Raw genomic sequence first — 24,088 nt, 5'->3', positions numbered from 1 at the left:
TTTCCTCATCTTTAACATGGAGGTGACAGTAGAAGAGCTTCCTGGGGTGTTTGCAGATTAAATGTGTCTGTGAGTGTAAAGCATGCTCAGAATGGTGCCCAGCTCAAAAGTGGTACTATGTAAATTTTTATTAGTTGTAAGTTTCAAGGGGCTTTCGGCCCAGCAATTGGCTACATCCCACCTTCAGTGTCAGAGAAGTGCTGAAGGATCAGGTTGGGTTATGGGACTCAGGAGGCATTGCTTTATGGGGCCTGTTTTCCAGTAGGCTTTCTGGTCTTTGTGACCTGTGGAGCTCCAGTGTGTGGAGTGGAACTTGTTATGGATAAGACAAAGGATGAGGTCTTGTTAGAGTGGGGGTTTTGAAATGGAGTCTGGAGATAGATGCTTCTCCATGGGAAGTCACTTGCTTTCCCTGGTATTATTCTCTGCTGAAGGTGGGCTGCACACCCCTATGCCAACCCTGTTGATTTCAGGGAGGATTGTTTAGTAACCTCTTGCCTATGAGTTGAATGGTTCCTCCAGGCCAGGCTTCCTTGACATTGGCACTATTGACATTTTGGTCTCCATAATTGTTACAGGGGGCTGTCCTGTGCATTGCTGGGTATTTAGCAGCATCCCTGGCCTCTACCTTCCAGATGCCAGTAGCACCTTTCCTCAACTATGACAGCCAAAAATGTCCTTCCAACATTGCCAAATGTCTCCAGGGGGCAGAAGCGCAACTGCTTGACAATCACTGCCCAAAGCGAAGGGTGCCTCAGAGACCCCCTTTTCCTTTACAGTAACAAAGAAAATGGGGGGTGTTTGAGAATCCTCATGTTTCTTCCTCCTTATGTGGCAAGGAGCATAGGAAGATATAAGTGTAAACTGGTGCAATGGACCAAATCTTTCCTAGGTAGTGTAGGCAGGGACAAGGAAGGGAAGCTGTGGTTACTACTTGTCTTTGTCCATCTGGGTTATCATAACAAAATACTGTAGACTGGGTGGCTTAAGCAACAGAAATTTATTTCTCATAGCTCTGGAGGCTGGCAAGTTCAAGGTCAAGGTGTGGGCAGATTGCGTTCCCAGTGAGGGCTCTCTCCCAGGTTGCAGATGGCCATCTTCCTGCTGTATCCTCACACGGAGGAGAGAAAGAGCTCTGGTGTCTCATCCTCACACCATCACCTTCTGGTGTTGTTATGTATCCAGCGTGCTGGATGATGACCCTGCAGAGAACATCTCAAAGGAGACTTTTGCCCAACGACCCTAGTGGATGGAAGTGTTGTGCCAAACGATGGTCAGGCTTCTCACACATGGCTTTGAGGACAGAGGAGCTTTAAGAGGGGTGGGATTGAATGGGATTAGAAAACTAGCACCAGACATGTCAACACTGAGCCCATAGCACAGGCATAGAATCTGACTGTAGCAACATGGATACCATTGCCTGGGCCTTTTATCTAAGAGAATGGTCTTGGGGCTGCATGTTATTTGTGGTGTTTGGTTTATGGTGTTTGTGACGTTTTCATCGTCTCTGTGTGATACAGACTGCTTTCTAGCACCCGCTGTTGTTTTTGTCACATAGAAAAAATCCAAACCTTGGCTATACCCAGCGTTTTCTCTGCGTAATGGTCTCCTGCTCTGGCTGAGTTTATTTCCCCACTCTGGGAGGAATGAACTGTTGGGGGATCTTCCCTTAGCAGAAGTGTTAAGCTGCAGGGCCCCTCACCCAGACTACTTTCTTCTGGGCCCTCCTGGAAGCTTCATCACAGAGCTCTGGACCAGGCTGCCAAGTGGTCCCAGGCCCTGTGTGGTGAACCTGCTGCTCCCAGCATGGACAGGCTACCAGTGACCTCCTTGGACTTCATCTTCTTGGCTCCAAGTGCCAGCAGAGGAGCTTAGAGGGAAGCTGAATCCCAGAATCCACCCACGTCAGCCTTGGGAGGAAAGAGATTGTTGTAAAAACACCAGTTGTAATAACTGCTTAAATAGTAGTTATTCAAAGCCCTTCAGCCAAGAAAGTGCTTGAATTCAGAGCTCAGAACTGGGTATTACCCTGTTAAGGCTGCCATACAAGCCAGCATGCTCAACTACATTTTCAATTGTGTATTCAACTCGATTGGAAATGGATGCATGCAGGGTATAACCGGTACAAAAAAATAGGAATTTAATCTTGGGGGCCAGGCCTCATGATAGGTACGTATGTGTGGCACCCTACATCGTAGGTATCATACATGTAAGTGGCAGCTGTTCAGTAACTAAGCATTTTGCATTTACAAAATCTCACTCATGGGGAGATGTTAAAGGAAAACAGCGCCGTTACTGCAAGCCTTTTCTTGATCCCCGGGTCCCTACTAAGCGTCCCTTGTGGGGACTTTAAAACAAGAGGCTGACTCTTAGTCCTGTGGTTGCAGGAACTTGGCAAAAGGCAGCTCCCATGGAGGACAAGCTGTCCTGCCCAGCCTGCAGACATCAGGTGCTGGGCTGCCTTGCTGAAGCAGCTGTTATCAGATTGCCAGCTTCTGCAAACTTAATTCAAAAACTGATTTCTTTGTGATTGGCATGTTTGCATTGTAGCAAACTTTGGTTCAACATATTGTTAGAATACATAATACTGTAATTTAAGATTATTTTATCAGCAGTAAAGGGTTTTATAATTCATTTTAAAAGTTGTAATGGGCTTGAGCATCTTCAGTATAGTTTAATAATACAGCATTTTATAGCTGGCTGTAAAATTTCAGATTACGGTTTTAGCAATTGTGCAATTCTATTTTATAGTTTAATAATTGTTCAAATGAAGGAGAGTGTAAAGTTCCTAAAAACCAATTTAATGACTTAGAAAAATAGCTTTTATCAAAATCTATGGCACACCTTTAATGAACCCAGATGTCACCTTTTCAACAAAGGCAGGTCATGGGATCTATTTTTCTCTGCAGCAATGTAGCCAGATGCCCTCTCAATTAAGCACACACAGTGCAGTATCTCTAAATTATAATTTTTCTCTTTTTAAAAACTCTTTTATCCCTAATCTCCTATAGCTAGAATAAGCCTATTTTCCAAGCACTAGGTGAACACCAGTGAGGCCAGGAGAATTCCAGCTTAAACAGGCGATAAATTGGTTCTCTCCAGAGAAGATTTTCATTTTACAGATGGCCTCTTGATCACACTGCCTGAACCCCAGCTCCTAACTCTTATAAAGTCTCTTATGAATGCCTCCAAATAACTCATAGTTTACTATTCTATAAAGTGGATAGCAGAAAGGGAGCCCTACCTGATCATTTAATTATATATTCTCGTTACTAGTAATACAAGTGTTATCATATATTATAGCATCTGGGAGAAGGCATGATCTCATTGTCATTGGAATTATAGTTCATGCTATTTATATTTCTGGAATTTGCCATGGGTATATTTTCAGGCAACAAAAGCCAGTGAAAGAGGTGGCCCAGGGATACAAACACAGTTATCACATAGCTTAGGGAGCACATCATGGGGAATTAGGTCCCAGGACCCTTGGATACAGTGTGATTATTGAGTGAACCAGCTCTGGCTCAGAGCCTGTTTCTGCTACACAGAAATGGAAAAGGTCAAAGGAAGGCCCATGTGGCTGGGCTGTTTCCTCTCTGAGGTGCAGTCTGGTGACCTGGGGTTCACAGCCCATTACCACTCTACTATAAGCAGTGGTACCTTTATGTAAACAAAGGGCAGGCTGATTTTGAACTCTCCACCTGGTAAATACTTTGAGAAGAGGTCACCTGCAGCGCCTAGAACCCCTTTGTTCTATCACCCTGAAATGACACAGGCTTCCTTTTTTCTGTTTCTCATTCAGTTCTGTAGTCGTCTGACCCATCTTTGTCAGCTTGGCTCCAGGGTGTTTCTGTGGAAATTTGGTGTTCCTTGGGACACCAATGTAAAGTTGTCCGTGTCTGTCTTTTGGATATCTTTTGGCAGGTTTCAGTCATCTCAGCAAAGATGCCGCAACTGGAAGACATTCTTGCTGCCTAGACGGGCATTAGCTCTGTGCTTCAGCTGTTGTCTCCTCTTACTCCTCGCCCCAGAACACCCCAGTACTATGTTATAGTACCCCAGTACTATGTTAGTACTAGGTAATGGACAGCATTTAGTGATTTTGTGTTCCCATGGAGAATGGAGGCAATACCATCCTTTGTTTTGCTCCAGTCCAACACTCACTTTAAGATAATAGAGCTCAAGCAAAATACAGCATCAGTTGTACTAATGCCTGACAAGTGATCATGCAAAGAAGTACAGGGTGGTTAGTTTCCAATGTTGATTTTTTTAAGAAAAGGAGGCTGTTGTACTTAGGAGAAGATACTGAAGGGCCAGGCCTCTTGCTACAATAAAATTCAAACCCTCTGCGGGCTAAGATGGAGAGTAGCTTAATCTCTTTGGTCCTTGGATTTATCACCTAAAATATGAGAATGATAAATGCTACTGCCTAGGAGTGTTATAATTATTAAACAAATTAAAACCCTTCATCACAGTAACTCAGCCTCCAGGACGGTAACTATTTATACCATTATTTTATTCTCCTGGGCGGTCTTTGCTGATGATGACATAGGAGGAGCCCATGCTGAGGTGGCATCCAGTGACCTTTACCCCAAAATTCATCTGAGAAGTGAACTTGAGCATCATATATGTGTGCTACCTTGCAAAAATAGACCAATTATTTGATCCCCAATTATTTGATCACCCATTTATGATGTCTTCTCCTAAGCACTTTTTTTTTTAAACCACTATTCTCAAAAAATGAGAAAGGCTTAGAGAGGGGATGGGAAGACAAGGTCCTCCTCAGTGCATTATGGGAAAAGCCATTAGGCCACCTGCACCTGTGGTCCAGAGGGCACTGAGGTCAGCCCATCAGAAGGACAGTAATTCAGCCCTTGGACAATTGCTTAACCCAATTGCTGGGTAATAAACATGCTTAATAAAAAGGAATAGGATGTCTGCACCATCTTAGCTATAAATATGCTTCTTGTTCTGGGCAACCTGTGAGAATACCTCTGAGCACACTTAGATCACATACTATAAATAAATCCAATTTCTTATATCCCGTACTGACCTTTTATCCTTAGGACTTCTAGCCAACCATGTTCCCCTGAATAATAGGTTCTGCCTGTTCTTGAACCATGGAACTCCCTTATGTGGAAGCAAACAACCCTGGTTCTCTTATTGGGTAAAATTCAACCAAGAGCATCCCTCCTCTCTGCCCCTTATATTTCAAACCCAAGGAAATGAGACTGTCTAGAGAGAAAACTCAAGACAGTGGACATTGAGTTGACATTTTGGGAGTTTCCCCCAGGGTGGCTGTCCCCTGCCTGCCCCTCCGCTGCAGGGACCTCAGAGAGGCACTCACCACTGGCGTCTCGGAGGAGCAGAAGCCTCCTGGCCTGGCTTGACCTCTGACTTCCTACAGAAACTGCATTTGCAGAAGTTGCTCCTGGTTTCTGGGATGAAGCTTGGGAGGACACCCTTGGGCTCTGTATTCCTTTTCAGACTCTGTTGATTCTGCACTGCCTGAGCTGTCTCTGTCCATGCTGGCTGTGTGAGCCTGGGCTTATGACTGCACCTCTCAGAACCTTCCTTAGCTGTCACCAGGATGATGAGCTGTTTCTGAGGGTTGATGTAAGATCTGGGAGATAATGAACAGTGTATCTAGCATGGAGTCAATATGCATTGATTTTTAGAGTCAGAGTGACTGGGTTCAAATCTCAGCACAGCCTCTTCAAGCTGTGGAAACCTGAGCAAGTCATCACCTCTCAGAACCCCTGTTCCTGACCCATATAAAAGGGGAGTGTCCCCCTCAGAAAGAAAGTTGTTTCAGCGATGGGTGTATTTGGTAACAGGCAGATCAGACCATCATCGGTGAAGGCTATTTGTGATAGTAATGATCACAGTCATCATCACTGTTCATCTACCTGTTTTCCCTATACTTTCGAGAATATTTTTCTCTAAAAGCACATATTCTAAAAAATTTTTAAAGGTTCTTTGCTTTTACCTTGTTTTTTTGCAGCACCAACCATGTTCCATCTTCTGAACCAGAGGATGAACAAAAGCCCCTCGTCCGTTATGTCTCCAAACCATGGTGTTTTATATCAAACCTTAGTTACCACCATAAGTCACAGAGCCATTACGGGGCCGCACTCAGCTGCACATAAATGCACAGGAGAATGAGAGCCTTAATAAATATTATCTGATGGTGATGAGGATGTGTGTCTGATGAGATAGGCTTCATGCACTTCTCATCAGGGACAACAATGAATCTTTTCTGTTGCTCTTGCACATTTGCATTCCCAACTGCACATTCTGAGAAAACAAATGTTTCATTTTAGGGCCGTCCCTCCTAGTTGCTTTATACCATTAATGCTGAATGTTCGCTATACAAAACAGCCACCCTCACCCCAAACCACAACGTCTTCAAAATGTCTTTCACACATTTTTGTCATTATCTTATTGTTAATTGCGCATAATTTTCTAAAATGCAGCTCATAATTGCTTCTTGTCTGAATATTTTACTAATCAAGCAAGCTAACCATGAATGAAAACAAACAGTTCTCTAATGTATTTCTGCAACCTGTGTTTGCCCCAGCGTGGGTAAAAGCAAAAGAGATGTAAGGTGATCCTGTGAAGGTATGAAAAGAAGAAGTAAGCCCAGCTAGGGCACCCTGTGAAGCTCCATGCTGTAGACAGAGTCTGCACGCAACACTCCTTGCCATCTTGCCATTAGTGTTAAATTACAAGTGCAAAGCTGCAGGCATCCTTTTATGGTGCGCTGGAGACTGACAGGGAAGCCCGAGGGAATGCTTAGCTAATGGAGGACTGTTGATATATCTTACTGGACTGTGTCTCTTTCATTGCATTCATTTTCAAATCTGAGGAATCACAGATGATCACAAGCTGGTTCTCTTCAATACAGTGTTCACAAGCCCAATTAGCGTGAGGTTTTGCATTTTTCCCACTTTTGCCTTGATCAAAGAATGACCATCAACCACAGAGAGGCTAAGAAAAACTTGAATTTTGAAAGGACTTCCATCTAGAGTATCACATTAGATTTTCACAACCCTGTGATTTAGACAGTAGGGCAGGAATGATTGGAATCATGGATGATGGTTGGAAAGCTAGGACTAGGAACCTTGTAACCTGTGCTCTTTTTTTTTTTTTTTTTGGAGACGAGTCTCTCTCTATCACCCAGGCTGGAGTGCAGTGGTGCGATCTCGACTCACTGCAACCTCCGCCTCCTGGAATCAAGCAATTCTCCTGCCTCAGCCTCCTAAGTAGCTGGGATTACAGGTGTGTGCCACCATGCCCAGCTAATTTTTTTATATTTTTAGTAGAGATGCATTTTTAGTAGAGATGGATTTTCACCATGCTGGCCAGGCTGGTCTCAAACTCCTGACCTCATGATCCACCCGCCTCGGCCTTCCAAAGTGCTGGGATTACAGGCGTGAGCCACCACGCCTGGCCAGCCTGTGCTCTTTTTACCATACCATATCAATCAAGCCAGTACCAGGAGCAAGTTCTAAATTGTACCAGAAGTTCTCTTAACTGACACTCATTTAGCCAGCTCACCATAGAAGCCAACCTGTCCCTTCCCCTGCAAACATACTGGCTACTGCACAAGACTCACTGCACGGACCACACTAGCAGGCTTCGCTTCTTCTGCCCACAAGTGCCCCTCACTCTCTCCAGTTGGGATGCAGTCTTAACAAGCATCAACTGTATTTGTTCTTATGCCCTTTTGTGCTGGTTGTAGTTGGTATTTTTGCTTACATCATTTGCTAAATATTATGTAAATCACTGAAATAGGAGCCCAAAAAAAAGGGTAATCCCTTCAATGCACACTAAGTTGAATATATCTGAAAAGGCAAATTCCTAAAAACAAAAAAAAAGCCTTTGGATTAGGTGTGGGTGAGATGACTATAAAGGACCGAGGGCAATTATAAAAACACAGGAATATTGTGTACTGAGATTCTTCTGCGAGTGTCAAACGTCACTCCTGTTTTAAGGAAACTGCAACCGGGAACTGTAGACCAGGAATTATAGACGTGGCTTATGCAAAACATAAGCCAGGGAACTCCAATCAATAGACTCTTTAAAAAAAAATAGAATAAAGGTGGTCCTGGTCGTATAATCCAAAAATCAGTAAAGGAATGATATTTAGATGTTAAAGTTTCATATAGATATACCATTTCTAAGTGATTTTATTCTTTCATTTAATTTCCCAATTGACCACCTAGGGGCCCAGTCCCCAATCAGGTCGAAGAAGAGGGTTTCTGATCTAGGCTTGGCACTAAGCTCAAACTAAATTGCACAGTTCAACTCTGACTGTCCCATTGGTGCCAGGAATCTAAGACCTTTGCTACTAGAGCCTGTCTGTCAGCTTCAAGGCTAGGATCCCCACACCCAAACACACACATCTGGAATCTGGCTTTATTTCAACTCGCTATGCACCCATTATTGGAGGCTTCACCTAAACGTAGCCCAACCTGTCTGAGCTATGCCTCCTCTGAGTAAGAAAGTATGACTGCAGGTCCCTCATCCTGCGACTCGCCCTGCCCAGACTAACGAAACTTGGCACCCCGAGCCTTCCTGAAACTTGCGCTGAGTGAAATATCTTTACAAGGCCTTCTAAGAGCTTAATGTAATGAAAGCCTCTGGCTGAGGTTCAGGCAACACAGAGACAAAGCATCTTCAGGGGGAGCAGACAGAGGAGACCAGACAGTCTCAGGCTCAGTGGTAGAAGAGCCACCCAGGGCTACTCCAGCCCCTTCTCAGAAGCACGCTTGCCCAAACTCATCCTGGCTGCCCTCACAGCGCCTGGTTTTCTTCCTGGCCTGGGCCAGGGTCCGTGGGGCTTGGCAGAATTCAATTTGGAGGAAATGCATCCCTTCCTTGCTGAACTCAGGCTCTGGAAGAAAAATGCCCAAGCCCACAGGCTCAGAGCAGGCTTTATTTATGTGTCCACTTGTTTTATGCAGCTGACTTTACTGGACATTATTCAGACCAGTGGTTGCAAGTGATTGTTACCAAGTTTGTAGGAAAAGCAAACCTCCAGGAAGGTGAGTTTCAAAATAGACAGTGCCAGACGTTTTAGAAAGGCTGGCCAACTGCTTGGGACGAGACCAGCAATAAAACTTCTCCCAGCAATCCCAGACGTCAATAGGCAAAATCCAAAAGTCAAAGAAAACAAAAAAAAGGCTCCAGACCACTGGGTGGGCCACCATTACTTAGCTTGGATTCACTAGCAAGGAGCTTCTTTTTTGTGTCTTCTTTATATGTACAGAAATTAATTTGCGCAAATTGGTATCATGTACACAATAGAATTGTTATATAGTATTACCTATTGAAGTCTATAAGCAGGTGAGTCTATCTGACTAAAATACAATGTGAATGATGCTTACTTGGTAGCCAGTTCCTCTGCTCAGTTAACCTCAATTAAGTACATACTCTTCTTTCCATGGCTTGTCTTACAAGGGAGCATAAAATATGTAGATTTAAACTGAGAAATGGCTTTGAGTTCTGGACTTCTGCTTCTGGACTGTTGTGTGAAAAACTCATACAGTGGTTTTCCCTAGCAAAGGTCCAGTTTGTGCTGCAGAAGAGACTCGTATGCTAATAAACGGGTATTGACAAGTGTGATAGATGCAGCTAGGTACTTAGTGAGTGCTGGAGAGCAAAGTTGATTGCATTTTACAGTCTGTGTATTTCTCTGTTTATTGCTTGTATTCTGTCATTAAGCAAACAGGTTCCTAATATAGCAAATCTCTCTAATCAGTAAAGCAAGGAAGAAAAGAACCAGAGCATCATTAATTATGACTATCTGGCTGCACCCCGGACAGTCTGTTGCTATTGGATTGGGCAACTTCCCCTGGTTTTATTTTCTGGAGGTAGAGCAGAAACTGGCTTTTCTTATGCGTGGAGGAGAACAGAGAAATGTTCCATGCCCTGCTGGCTGACAGCTGCCTAAAATCTGGAGATTAAACACTGGCTTCTCTACAGAAATGGAGTCTTGGGGCAGCAAAGGCCAGGCTCCGGGCGAGTGCGCTTTTAAGCCTCCAATTCCATAATCAGAGTGAGCATGCTGCTCACAAGCCTGACCTGTCCCCAGAGCTTGGGGAGAGCCTGCTGTGGGCAGAACCCGCGTGGGGACTGGACTGAGAGCTATAAATGATGTGTGCATCTCTGCGTTCTGCACAGAAAAGCTGCTGGCACCCCGGCAGGCTTTCCAAATGCTAATCACTGGGGTAAAAAGCAGGAGAGGCACTGCTCTGACTCCAGGTAACAGAGGTTAACAGCATCTAATGCATTTATTAACCCTCTGGTGCCAGGGACTGGCGAGGTCTGGCCTCCCATAGTTACAGTGCCCTGGAAATTCATTTATGCTACGTGCCTGGACTTGGGGATTACCACCAGTGACACTTTTATAATATGAGAGCAACGACTGCTGGAGAGATGAGGCTTCATGTGCCTAAATAACAGGTTTCCCTGGTTTTCCAGAATGTAGGGAAGGCGCTTGGTTTGGGGACAGGCTTCTCTAGTATGATTTTCATCTTCCCGTTCTCAAGATGAAAACCTTGAGGTGTGCTGTATTTCGGTGGTGGTGTTTCCCCCAACTCAGAGTCAGGCAGCTTCCCCTAAACCTTATAGCTATAAATTAGAGTTAAGAAACACCTTTTCTTAAAAAGGATTAAATAATTCATTTTTCGACATACTGTAAGAATAGTTCAAATTGATGTTTTGAAAAATGAAATGCATCTTCTCTTCTTCATCTCTTTTTAAAAGGCATATTATGTTAAAACCACAAACTGTAAGGCATGGTGTCTGCATAGGTACTGGCTGGCTGAGCTCTTTGTCAGCTCTCTGCATTTCTCATAATCATCAGGGCTGTGAGGTTCACTGAAGGGCCCCTGAACACTGTGCCAGCCCTTCTATTACTGCACCCTTCATTTTACCAGTTTGTAACTCAGGGATAAAAGGTGGTCTTCCAGTTTCTAATTTACCTTATACCTTACAAAGTCTCAGGAGTTTGGGGTTTATTTTTTCCTTTTAATTTTCCTGGGACGTCCCACTTTGCAGCAACTGAAACAGCATTTAAAGTGTGTAAGGACTTTTTTTGTGATAGTTGAAAGCAGGGGATGCCCTGTAATTTTATCTGTTTGCATTTAGCATACCTGACTAGCACAGCAGTGATAGCTTGATGATGTTTTCAGAAATGCTGGGGATAAAAGCCTTTAAAATGTGGAAATAACAGGTTTCTCAGGCTTCCAAAGTGGGTTTTAAGATGCAGATTTTCTTAAGTAGACTCTGGATCTGCAGAGGTAGATTTCTGACCCTCAGTGGTCACAGGAAGTTCACACTGCATACAGGACTCAGCAGCATGCAACTAGCCAGAAGTTCACAGGTCTGCATCCCAGGCTGTGTCCCTCTTTCAACAGCAGGCCCACTGTGAGAGGTTCTGAACTCTAAGCCTGATGACGTCTGTTGTTGACCCTATCCAGTCTAGACAGCCAACACACTCTGGCCCTCATCTCATTTGGTGTACGATTTAAAGAGATCTCAAACCTATATGCAATCCTTTGGTTCTGCTAATCAGACTCACAGAGCTGACAGTGGCCCGTGCCAGGTTTGGGTGGAGCTCCAGAGCCTCTCTGCTCAGCCTCTGCTGCTGTAGGGCTTTCCTGCGCACCCAGACAGCTCTGTAGGAAGCTTGTTAACACGCAATGTAAGCAGAGTCTTTAGAGTCCTGTGTGTGGACTGCTAAGCCTCTGGAGTGCTGAGTGCCTCTGGGGGCTGGGAAGATGTTTAACGGGAGAGAAGGCATTTTCTCAGAGCATCCCCTGTGAGGATGTGGCTGCACATTCTTACTTGGACTCATCAGTTCCTCCAGTTATGCCAATCGAATTGAGCCTGAGAGGCGCTGCTTCCAGCTTTAGCCAATGGGACTCCATGGAGACAAGGCCAGAAACTGACCTTTTCCTTTATACAGAGGCCAATGGGGTACCCACTTTGGGGGAACAAGAACTTAGAGACTGCACAGACTTGGAGCTGATCTAAATGCATTTTCCTGTGTAATTGAAGTTATGCCTGCCATTTCCAGATAGAAGACAAGATCCTCAGAGTTTACACCTGTGCGCGTCTCCCTGGTTGAAAGCTTATAAATTCTGAATGTAGTGTGAAACCCTCCATGACTACTGAGGGTCAGAAATCTACCTATGCAGGCAGAGTCCACTTAAGAAAACCTGTTAAGATAGAGGCCTTTTCTAGTCCATTGATGAAAGCCCCTTTCTAATCATTTAATAATGGTAGGATTATACTCCTGCAGTATAGCTAATGAGTGTCACAGATTGAGTATACAATGAATAAAACACTGTCTGCTAGTGCTAATCATACCTAACAAAGTAGGAAAGAAGCCTTCCCAGCCCTTGGAACTCTTAGAAGCTACTGTGGTCTAGGACACTGAGGTGCAACTTAGCTGTGACCGCAAGCATAGAAAGAACTTGAGAGCATAATGCATCCCAGTCTAGAAATCACGCTGCCTCCCCTGTGCAATTCAGTAAATTTGTTAGTTATGCAAAGGCCCTTAGCAAGGGCTTATGTCTTTTGTAGATTATGGCCTAGAAAAGGCAGAATGTGAGGTTTTAGGGCCATTTTGGTGTCTGGGCACAATTCCAAACTTGAACAGAAATAAAACATGTAAAGCACTACACATTACTCTCTGTAGGTGACAATGCAGTGGACCAGATTTGCTATTAATATAGATTAAAAGTAGGCTTTTGAATCAGGTTCAATTCCTCTTCCAATTTCCCCTCTGATCTTCTTATACATAACATTTAGTGACCTTTGAACAGCCCAGGGATGCTTCACAGTGTCTTATTCTTGATGCTGTTTAAAGGTTTCTATTTCATATTCACAGCTGGCATATGCAAATATAGGTAAAGATTATGATGCCTCCCAAGTAGCATTATGGTCAATAAATTACTCCTTGGGTGAACATGCTATCATTTTAGCTTAGCATGTCTTCCAGGAGTTGCAAAAGTCACAACAGGCAGCCTGCCAGTGCCAGCCACACAGAGCTGGTTGCTCAGGTCCTCCTTGATTCAAGTGTAACGCTTAACCAGGGCTCAGCCCATTGACAAGTAAGCTCTCTGTCTGTCAATGCCAAATGGCTCCTGTTGCTGGGGATGAGGGAGGAGCGTTGTGGGAGTTGTTTGTGTGGATTTTGGGGAGAAACACTGTGATGCAGGAGGCAGCACATTTTCATTTAGGAATTGAAGAGACTGAGTTTGCATCCTGAGTCTGTAAGTAAATTGCTGTGTGACCTTGAATTAGTCACTTAACTTGTCTGGGTATGAGAGGGTTGTACCAGGGTCAGTAGTTTTCACATGCATTTACACTGTCATTATTTGAGCAATGGGACGTTTCCTATGATGAAATTATCAGGTAGAAGCCCAGTGGAGGGCTGTTCCAGTTGAGGAGAAACAGGGAACTCAGTGCCTTCACAGCCCAGTCCCCTTGCAACTGCTCGGGAAGCCATTTTCAAATGGCTACATTGAGGATCTGTAATGCTCTGTGTGACTCTTTGAGGATGCCCATCTGAAAGGGTCCCTGCCCTGTGCCTTAGCCCCTGATTCTATGTGATCCTAAACAGTGACGAGTGAGTAGTTTCCTCACTAGAGAGGAGCCCCAAGAACCCAGGGACCAGGTCCTATTTTGTTCATCACCATATACCCAGCATTGGTAAACAGGTAGTAAGGGTTTGTTGACTGGAACAACAAATAAACAAATGAACAAATAAACAAGCTCAGGAAGGCCTCTGTCTATATTACTCACAAATGCAGATGTTTATTGCCATATTTTTACCTAGAAGGAGGTACTTCCCAACAATTCACTTGAAGAAATGAGGGATGACTTCAAAACGTTTTCTTTAGTAACCTAGTCCTGGGCTGCTCCTTCAGGAGCCACTCGGCTTTGAAATGGGGTAAGTTGGAATTGAGATGTGCCATGCCAAACGCACCAGATTCTGAACACGTAGAATGGATAAAAAGAATGTAAAGTATCTTATTAATAGTGAGTACATTTTGAAATGGTAATATATTGGGTTAAATAAAACATATTAAAATTAACTTCACCTGATATCTCTTTATTACATGGCTACTAGAAAATGTTCAATTATATATGGAGCTCACAGCTGCGTCTCACATATTTATCAGAGAGCATTGCCCTAGACAGCTGATTAATGGATCATCAGTAATTACTCTTCTGTATTATGTTTGAGCATTTTTTTTTTTTCTTTTCTTGTCTCTCTCCAGGCACAGAAGCTAAAATCCAATGTGTCGGGCAATACACACCTCTGTATTTCCAATGTAAGTATGTTTCTTTTGGAGGCTTCCTGCATTTATAGAAACATAGCCTTTGGGCCCCTGGGGCAGGGTATCATATAAAGCATTCAAAGACAAGAAGGTATCCAGTCTACAAGAAATCTAAGCCACCCTCCATGACCATCTGCCCTTTGAGCAAGGTGAAGACTTTGAATTCCAGTTCACAAAGTTGGAAGTAAGCCTGGGACCCAGGATCTTTGTCCCAGGATTAATACAAGTGTTCCAGGGCCCTGAGCCTCTCTGTAATCACAGTCATGTAAAATCATCCAGCACAGAGAAGATACATAGCAAATCTCACTGCTACCAGATGTTCTCTATCTGTGGTGCCTCTGACCTCCACAGGCCCCCATGGTACTTACATTACTCAATCCAGTTTACTGGTGAGGAGACCGATAATTCTGCTGTGTGTGGGCCCTGGTTCCTTGTGTAGGAGGTTGGCATTATGGGATTAAGCAGGTGCTGGCGAAGGGGATGGAGGATTCTGTCCTGAGGAAGGACAGCTGTGCTGGCTGGGAGTCCAGAAGCTGGAGTTGTGGTTTGGTTCTCCCAGCAATGAGCAAGCAAGCGCTTGCTCTCTCCAACTCCTCATCTATAAAATCTGGGATTGAACTGGCTCATGCAGGGAGAGGCTGCTCTGCCTGTCTCCAATGCTGTCTGTGACCCATCTCTACACAAACTGTCACTTGTTCGGGCAAGTTTCCTGAGATGACTCTGCTGTCCTCCTTCCCTGATGGGGAGAGACAGCGAGCATTCCTTTTCAGCCAGAGATAGGAGAAGCGTTCCGTGCTGCACAGCTAACAGTTACCTGTGCAACATGGAACCCTGGAGAGAGAGGTAAAGAATGGCAGGGGTACCTGAACTCAGATATCTTCCCCCCAAATGAATTTAATAATCCCTAACGGGAGAGCAAGCAGTAAGCATTGACCAATTTATCAAAAGTATCTGGTTCTAATCCAGATTCATGGTTTCTTCCCATAAAACTGCAAGTCAGTGAATTTGAGTCTCAGTGGTAAAATCTTGGTCAGCTTTGGTGAGTGGGTCAGCCAGTGGGGAGCTGGGGGGAGAGAGAGTGTAAAGTATACTGTGGTAGAGAGAAGACATGCAGTGAATGATAATGAAACCATTCTTTCTTACAGGGTAATTATGAAAAAGAAGGTCTCGGTGCTTCCAGCCACATAACCACAAAATCAATGGCTGCTCCTCCAAGCTGCGGTCTGAGCCCACTGCTGGTTCTGGTGGTAACCGCTCTGTCTACCCTATTATCTTTATCTTTAGCAGAAACATCGTAGCTGCATTTAAAAAAATACAATATGGACATGTAAAAAGACAAAAACCAAGTTATCTGTTTCCTGTTCTCTTGTATAGCTGAAATTCCAGTTTTAGGAGCTCAGTTGAGAACCAGTTCCATCCAACTGGAACATTTTTTTTTTTTAAGACAGCTTCTTGTGATCCTTTGGGGCTTCTGTGAAAAACCTGATGCAGTGCTCCATTCCAGACTCAGAAGGCTTTGGGATATGCTGTATTTTAAAAGGACAGTTTGTAAATTGGGCTGTAAAGCAAACTGGGGCTGTGTTTTTGATGATGATGATGATGATTTTAACAGTTTTACTTCTGGCCTTTCCTAGCTAGAGAAGGAGTTAATATTTCTAAGGTAACTCCCATATCTCATCTAATGACATTGATTTCTAATGATATAAATTTCAACCTGACATTGATGCCACGCTTTTTTGCCACAAAGAAGATTCTTATCAAGAGTGGGCCTTGTGGAAACAGCTGGTACTGATGTTCACCTTTCTATATGTACTAGCATTTTCCATGCTGATGTTTATGTACTGTAAACAGTTCTGCGCTCTTGTACAAAAGAAAAAACACCTGTCACATCTAAATATAGTATCCGTCTTTTAGTCAAAATAGAGAGTGGGGAATGAGTGTGCCGAGTCAGTACCTCAATCCCTGAACAGCACTCTTCTAATCCTAAGCCTTACCTGAGTGAGAAGCCCTTTACCTAACAAGAGTCCAATATAGCCGAAACGTCGCTCTAATACTCTTTACACTTATGAGATTATATGTAGAAAAAATTTTACTACTAAATGATTTCAACTATTGGCTTTCTATATTTTGAAAGTAATGATATTGTCTCATTTTTTTACTGATGGTTTATTACAAAAATACAGAGCTTGTTTCCCCTCATAAGTAGTGTTCGCTCCGATATGAACTTCACAAATATAGCTCTTCAAAAGCAGACTCTGAGAAGCCTCGTGCTGTAGTAGAAAGTTCTGCATCACATGACCGTGGACAGGCAGGAGGAAACAGAGCAGACAAGCATTGTCTTTTATTATTTCTTGAAGTGCAAGCATGCATACCGGTGGAGGGAACTGGTGGCTGCTTGCAAATGTTCTGCAGCATCTCATGGCACCCTTGTCATGATGCAATCCGGCACCTTGGTTTTCAGGTTATCTGACAAAGGCAGCTTTGATTGGGACACATGGGCATGGGCAGGTTGTCCTTTCTTTGGAAGTACATCCATGCTGGGATGCCCAGTTCTTTTCCTAAGGATTGTCCTTAGTCCTGACTGCAATGTCTTGGCCACTGTTTGGAGCCGTTTGGTCTGAAGGTCATTAAGGATCTGCTTGCATCTTGTTTTATGTCCTCCGTGACAGACTGCAGACCATGTTAGAAAAGAAGGAAGGTTTGTGGATCAAGAGGGTTGACATTAGGTTTGGTGAGATGAGTTGGTTGGCACAGATCAGCAGAACAGGACCCTGGTGATAATGCATCTGGCTTTGCTAACCACATATCATCTTCCATTATTCTCTTTCTTGACTAAGTAGACCCGAAAGTGCACTGTCGAAGTCTGGTTTAGATGGCGAGATTCTGAATCTACAGTGGTGGCCACTTTTCTCCAACATTAAGTAAAGAAGCAGAGATCCCACCTTGATAAAGTGCTGGGGAGCACTGGCTTTTTTCCCACATTGGTAGAGAGGTGGAGGAGGAAACCAGGGTGCACGTTTCTACAGATCCCCTTTGCCTGCTGGTGTTTGCCTTGTAAGATTAGTCAAATCACTAGGGGGAAGGGGAAATCTATGAAATCCAAGATAAAGGCATAGTCTTTTAGCTCTATTGGTGTTCAAAGTGCATTTGTGTCCAAATGTTAATCAACACAAATATACAGTACTCGGTACTGACTTTTTTCACTTCAAAATGTTTTCAAGGGAAATTCCGCAGACACTCAACTGTATTTAATTAGTGAAAAGTTCTATAAAGACTCTTACTTTGAATAAACACATTAAATGTGTCAAAATATTTGGAATGCCAGTTATCTATGAGCGCATATCTCTTACAGAGCATATTTTGTTTTCATTAAGTTATCTCTGTGTATCTACACTGGACTAATTGCATAGGGATCTGATTCTATGTGATCCACTGTAGAAAACTATTGATTACTTCTGCAGTAACAGCAGCTCTAATTAGCTTCAGATGACCAAAGAGGAAATGGGAGTTTCAGTGCTAACAAGGGCAGCCCTCATTGAAGAATGCATGGGTAGGCAACATATAAATTAAATTTTGAAAAGCCTCATCTGTCACCAACAAAGATCTCATTTTTCTTCAGTGATAAAAGCATAAAAGCATATTCAAGTTACCAAATCCTCAATTTGAAAATCAGTTGCTGATTAAATAAATAGGGGGAAGCATCTCGTTCAGGGACAACACGTTGGAGAGATTCTTATCAAAGCAAGCCAAGCAAGGTTTCTGCCACTCAGTGTGATCTTAGTTTGACACAGTGACCCTCAAACACCACCATTTGCCCCAAAACTGGAGCACAATGATTTCAATCATTTACCTGTCTCACTTCTTCTTGGCATGCTTAAAAGCAAAAATGATTCACTACTTCCTGTCCTTCAGTCCGGGCATTTGGGGTGCCAGTGAAGACAGGGATTATCTGCTGAGGTTTGGGTGTCTTGCAGGAAGTATCTCATTGCAGTTAATTTTGATGAAATGAAACAGTAACTAGGGTCCATGCAGCCCATGACTCCCTGATTACATCTAGCCATGCCCTACTTATTATTTCAGAAAGAAAGAGAGGGGGAATAAAGGCAATATTGCCACACTGATTAGAAGCACATTCATTCCACTTTGATGTTGAATATTTTTGACCGATATATGCTTGAGTATCTTTTTAATAGAGCACATGAAGGAAGAAGCGCACAACATAGAGAAGGAATTGAGAATGCCAATTACATATTTATTTTTCCATACCTGATTTTTTTCAAGTCTCTAATAAAAAAAGTATAAGTTGAGATTAACATAGGTTATTTTTCATGAAGTATAGCAAACGATCTAGAATGTGATAGGAGTGTGATTTCCATTCCATTTTTTTTTAAACACATTTTTTTGCTGTAGTAAGAATGTCTTAGAAGTTGTGTCTTCAGGTTACTCAAACACCAGACAGGGCTCCTCCAGAGCTGCCCCAGCCTTTGATTTGGTCCATATTCAGACACTTCCTATCTTGCATACACTCTGAGGATGGGCCGCTTCTAGCTGCTGCCCGTCTCCCCCTTGCCTTCTTGTCTCTAAATCAGACACTCCCAAGCACTCCATCTGCTGTACTAGGAGTGTGGGAGAGCCAAAGCATTTTGGAGTCCGTGTAAAGTGCCTGGGAAAAGAGATGTAAGAGCAGTGGGAGTTTATATAATTAGCAAATTCTTTTCTCAGAATTCAGCAGAAATGTATTTCTGTTGTTATTATTTACAAAATTGTGGCCTCAGAGGAGCTGTCTTTTGGAAAATAAGTTTTCATTCATGCAGTTAGACATGCACGATGTATTTGAATCAATAAACTACAGACCAGAAAAGGGCTGCTTAAATGAATTCACATGTTCTAATTCTCTTTCGAGGCTGTTGATGATCTCCTGGATTCATAACCCCATGATCTGTGTTGCTTTTGCCTCTGCTCTTTGATAAAGCAAATCAGACTGTGTGACACCCATCTTTTCAAGAACAACCTAAAAGCGATGACAACAGGCAGGAGTGAATTACCACTGGCCTGGGCACAGTGACAGCAGAAGGCCCATCTGAGCTTGGAGAGTTGGAGCAATAAGGCAAAATCAAGGTGCAATAGTGGGCCATGTTCGAAGGGTGAATGGATCAGAGTCCGCTGATGTTCCTTACTGATCAGAATAGGAACCTTCTAACAGAACAGCCAGAGTTCCTTGAATCAGGCAGAAGTTATTTAGAGACAGGAAGCCAGAGCTAATAATAATATTCGAATGACAGAGGAAGGAATTTCTTATTAGAAATTCTAAAATAAAACAAGTGGAGATTTGGTTGGATACCCTTAGAAGCTACATTTTTCTCTCATCCCTAAGATAGATATCTCAAGTGTATATCTGACACCTCTTGACTTTGACACAGCTCTGCTTCTCAAGTGACCATTTGTTTTAAGTCTGTTGTCTAGAATTCTTTGTAAGGGCTGGACCTCTGAAAAAGATTCTCACTGCAGAGGCCTTAAATCTGTGGTTTTTGCCAATCCCTCCGTCCTGGGATGTATTCTGTAGGACATTTCATTTATATCAGGATATTGGCTGATTCAGCTCTCTTTCATCGTTATTATTCAGGCCTCCCTCCACCACCTTGTTCTTTATTGCCTAAGTATTGCCCTCCCCAATTCTTCATCGTAATTGCTCTAAATTTAGTTCGACCCAAATTACTTTCTGTTCCAACAGATATCTTTTAACACAGAGAAGCCTCTCTCAGGAGCCAGATGATCTGAAGATGATGCTAATCCCCAAATACAAAGTTCCTCCAGCTAACTCTCCTCTGAGCTCTCTCTTCTTAGCTTTGGGATTGGGGATGGTCTTATCCTTGCCAGGAATCCCTTTGTTGCTCCCAGTGTCTCTGATGAGCTTCTCCTCCCTCCCAGAGACCATGCAGGGGTGGTTTTCAGCAGAATGTGCCACCTGCACTTCTGATTGTTCTGAGACCCAGCCCAGAGGGGTGGAGAAGGCGCACAAACCCTATTCCAATAAACTGCCTGCAGAGAACCACAGCCTGCTAATAGTCATTGAGGTCTCAGCCCCCTAAGGTCTCCAAGCTCATTTGACCAGCGCAGCTGCGACTTCGGCTGTCTGCCTCTGGCAGGTGCCAATATCAGCATCTTGTCCCACTGCCATGGGGAGTAAATTTTTGCTCCAGGGCAGCTGCCAAGCCCAGCACCAGCATCAATAGAAGGTTTTCTCTGATTTTCTTCTCTTCGTCTCAGGCTAGGCTTTCTTACCAATCCCCAGTTTTGTTTTGTAGGGTGCCAGGAGACTGGCCAGAGATCTTTAGTTTTTCCTTAGTTTGAACATCTCTTGCTGCTCACACCCATGCTTCTTCAGCAGAAAGCATGACCCATAGTAGGTACTCAGAAACTGGTTAAATGAAAAACCTTGACATTTAAGGGCTTTATTCTGTCATACAGTAGCAAAAACTGACCTATTGGCATCATATTCCTGGCATTGGGCTGTATTGATCCTGAATGTGTCCTCCTGAGGTTTTTGAGGGTGACCTGGGAGAAAGGGTCTGAGAAAGCATTGGGATCCAAGTGACTTTAAATCTGCCCATGGCATTTCCTGCTGAGAGGTGAGAAACTAGCATCTTTCCCAGCAGGCTCACATCTGCCAGAAAGGACAGAGCCCAAAATGGGGGTAGACTTTGTGAAAAATTCGCCAGTTAGTCCGCTGAGATTTTAATCTGCCTCAAGCACAGGATGCTGACAAGAAAGGTAAGACGACTCCCCCAATCCCAGACGAATACCAGGGATGACAAGTTCTCCATCAGTATCCTGAGAAGCCACATCAAATGCTTATCCAGTCAGCACATTTATTGAGTGAGTACTCTGACAGAATGAACTAGCATTTGGAGCTGAACTTGAGAACACAGGGCCCTCTGACAGCAGCTTAGGGAAACCCATCCCTTCCAGATTGGCAGAATCCTTCCATTTCACGTCCTTCGGAGACGCTGTATTCTCTTTACAAAATCATTCATGAAACTTAGACTCAGTCTCCCAGGGGGTAAGTCCTGTGCCATGTGCAAACAATGACAAATCCAGCTCTTCCATGATAGAGAAAGCAAACACACCCACCTTCATCCTGAGCCTAAAAGGCCACCTTGGGGCACTTAGGCGGCCACTCGTCTGGGCCTCAGAGGGCCATGAGCTTGGCCAGGTAGGCACAGCGGTGGGGAAGTCACAACTGTCAGGTACCGGCCATGGTGCAGGTGGGAATTAGAGATGCCAGAGCTGCTTTAGCTGAGGAAAGCAAACAATCAGCAGGGCTCAAAGGAGCAAAACTTCGACTGTGCACATTGACCCCGATACCTGCAAGCATAGCACAGATCCTAAGACTAGAGTGAAGTAGGAAGAAGAATGAGAAAATCCAGTGGATGTCCTGAATATAGGGAACCAGGGTTGTTGAAAATCAGTAAAGGTTGATTACCTGGGGCCAGACCAGGTGACTGTGGCAGTGCAGGTGAAGGTACCCTGGGCCTTCTCAGTTCACTGGCTCATAAGGCTCCACCAATAATACGTGATTCTCTCTCTTTCTCTCTCTCTCTGTCTCACACAGACACACACACACACACAGACACACACACATTGGAGGGTTATATGATCCAGCCTTATCTTCCTGGTGCGCTTGATCAAGCATGCTTGATCTGGAATTGTTTATTATTATTATTACTATTATTTAGCTGTAGCTGATGGCATTTCTCAAATGTGGAGAAGGAGAATGGAAATTGCAGAACCAAATCAGTTTGCCCTGCCATATTTGGCTGTGGTCTTACTGTCATTGGGCATTTCTGATGTGCTCTTCTGGATTCAGAAAGAGCTGATTGTCCTCCGAGGGTTGAAAAAAACAGTTTCAGAAACCTGAATCCAGGGCCTTATAGTTCTCATTATCTATCTTCTTCTCCCTTCCCTCGCCCAAGGGAGTGGGGGAAACACTTTTCACTGCAGAGTTTGCTTTAAAGAGTTTTCCCATCTTGCGTGCATTATCCCTTGATATTGAAATTATTTTCTCAGTTTAATCCAACTCCTGCTGAGAAGCTGTGTGAGATTTAGGTTGTGGGATTTTTTTCTTGTACTCTTTTGGATGGTGTTGCATTTTTCACTCTTAACCTGAGGGTATGTTTCAGCTTATGTTCGTTCTGTTTCATGCAGGTTTATAGTACGGTGGAGTAGAGAAGGCGGCTTCTGATTTTTAGGGTATTTTTAGAATTCCTTCCTGAGTGAGGGGTTCAGACAACCAGTCTCCTCAGAACAGGGGTGAGGGGTTGACTGAGCTTTGTTGAGAAGCCTCTGGTTAGGCTTCAGGCACGTCTCCATGTTCTATTGTGTGTTTACTGAGCTTCCCACTGGTAGAAGATGACACATTTGTCTCGTCGTCCTGTGTATCTGCTTTCCAGAGGACACTGGGACATTCTCCTGGGGTCACTCCCACACGGCTTCCTCACACAGCTGTTTTGCAACAGCCTTTATTGCCAACACCCGTGGAAGAACATCTCCTGTAGGAGTACAAGTTTTGCAATTTGGACTTTGGAAGTGGTTTTGTGATGTTTGAATTTTCTGTTAGCCTATTGCTCAAGCACTACAGAATGTACATAGTCCCTTTGGCCATCCTCGCACCCCAGAATATCCTAATAAACATTGTTTCCTTTTTTAAAAAAAAAAAAAAGAAAAATCATTGTGGTGTCTTTTTCTTTTATCCCATTCACCGGAAAACGCTCTTGAAATCTGCAAACATGTAGAAATCCCCAGTGTCAAAACAATGGGTTTTCTTGACAACAGATCAGAAGGACTAAGTGTGGCTGCCACAAATACTTCCAGACCATGTTTCCGAACCTTGGTACTATTGACACTCAGGACCAGATAATTATATTTTGGGTGAATGGGCTTGTCAGATCTTATACATTGTTGATGTTCAGCAGCATCCTTTGGTAGCCCCCCATCTACACATGTGGTCAAAGCTATCTCTAGACATTGCCAAGGGTCCTCTGAGCCTAGGCAAAATCACCCTTGCTTGAGAACCACTATTTCAGAGTCAACCTTTTGCTCATATATGAGTTGCAAAAGGCAGCAGGGTGTAGTGTAGGAGCCTGCAGGGCAGACAGCACTGGGCTTTACCCCACACCTGACATTTATATTATGTTCTCAAAATACAACGTTATAATTAGAGGATAGGGTTGGTGGATTCCTAGTTACCATCATATGTGTATTGTATGATTTCTATAGACTTATAAATAGTATTTTGATAAAAGATAAAGACTTAGAATGAGGTGGTTGTTCTTGTTTCCAGCATCTAGCTCAGTGCCTGGCCAAGAAGAATCATTTAACATCACATGAGGCCATGAATTAGGATGGTGAAGGTGGCTGCGCAAAATATGACTCCCCTATTTCCCTGAGGAAGTTATCATCTTTGGCATCCTTATCACTGCCAGGAACTTTTAAGGCAAAATGTTAAGACATAAAACATAGTAATTAATATTGCCACTGTTGTTTGCTTCAGTATGCAACTAATAGTCCCTGAAACAGCAAGAAGACCTTGCTTGCTCTAAGACAGAAGCCTGTATTTCACTTGGGATTCTGCAGGACACGCTTTTGTTCTCTCGTGATTTTTCTTTTAGCTGGGCTTTCCTATTGTCTTGCTTCCTGGCTCTGCTTTCAGATGACCAAGTTTAGAATGA

At 43.6% G+C, this 24,088-nt stretch overlaps 1 protein-coding gene across 4 annotated transcripts in view; it reads left to right on the top strand.

Moving 5' to 3' along the window:
• The window catches only part of GFRA1 (GDNF family receptor alpha 1), a 221,330-nt gene extending 198,266 nt beyond the window's left edge, over positions 1-23,064 (top strand). For all 4 annotated transcript variants that reach the window (XM_030941302.1, XM_010388907.2, XM_030941301.1 and 1 more), the window contains 2 exons: positions 14,301-14,354; positions 15,506-23,064. In XM_030941302.1, coding sequence (XP_030797162.1) covers positions 14,301-14,354; positions 15,506-15,658 — 207 coding nt within the window. In that variant the 3' untranslated portion in view covers positions 15,659-23,064. The remainder of the gene's footprint in view (positions 1-14,300; positions 14,355-15,505) is intronic.
• Positions 23,065-24,088: the final 1,024 nt, after the last annotated feature.

This window comes from Rhinopithecus roxellana, chromosome 11 (assembly GCF_007565055.1).
Source record: "Rhinopithecus roxellana isolate Shanxi Qingling chromosome 11, ASM756505v1, whole genome shotgun sequence".
NCBI lineage: Eukaryota > Metazoa > Chordata > Mammalia > Primates > Cercopithecidae > Rhinopithecus > Rhinopithecus roxellana.
Note: the sequence above shows the minus strand (reverse complement) of the source record. Positions and strands in the feature narration are given on the sequence as shown.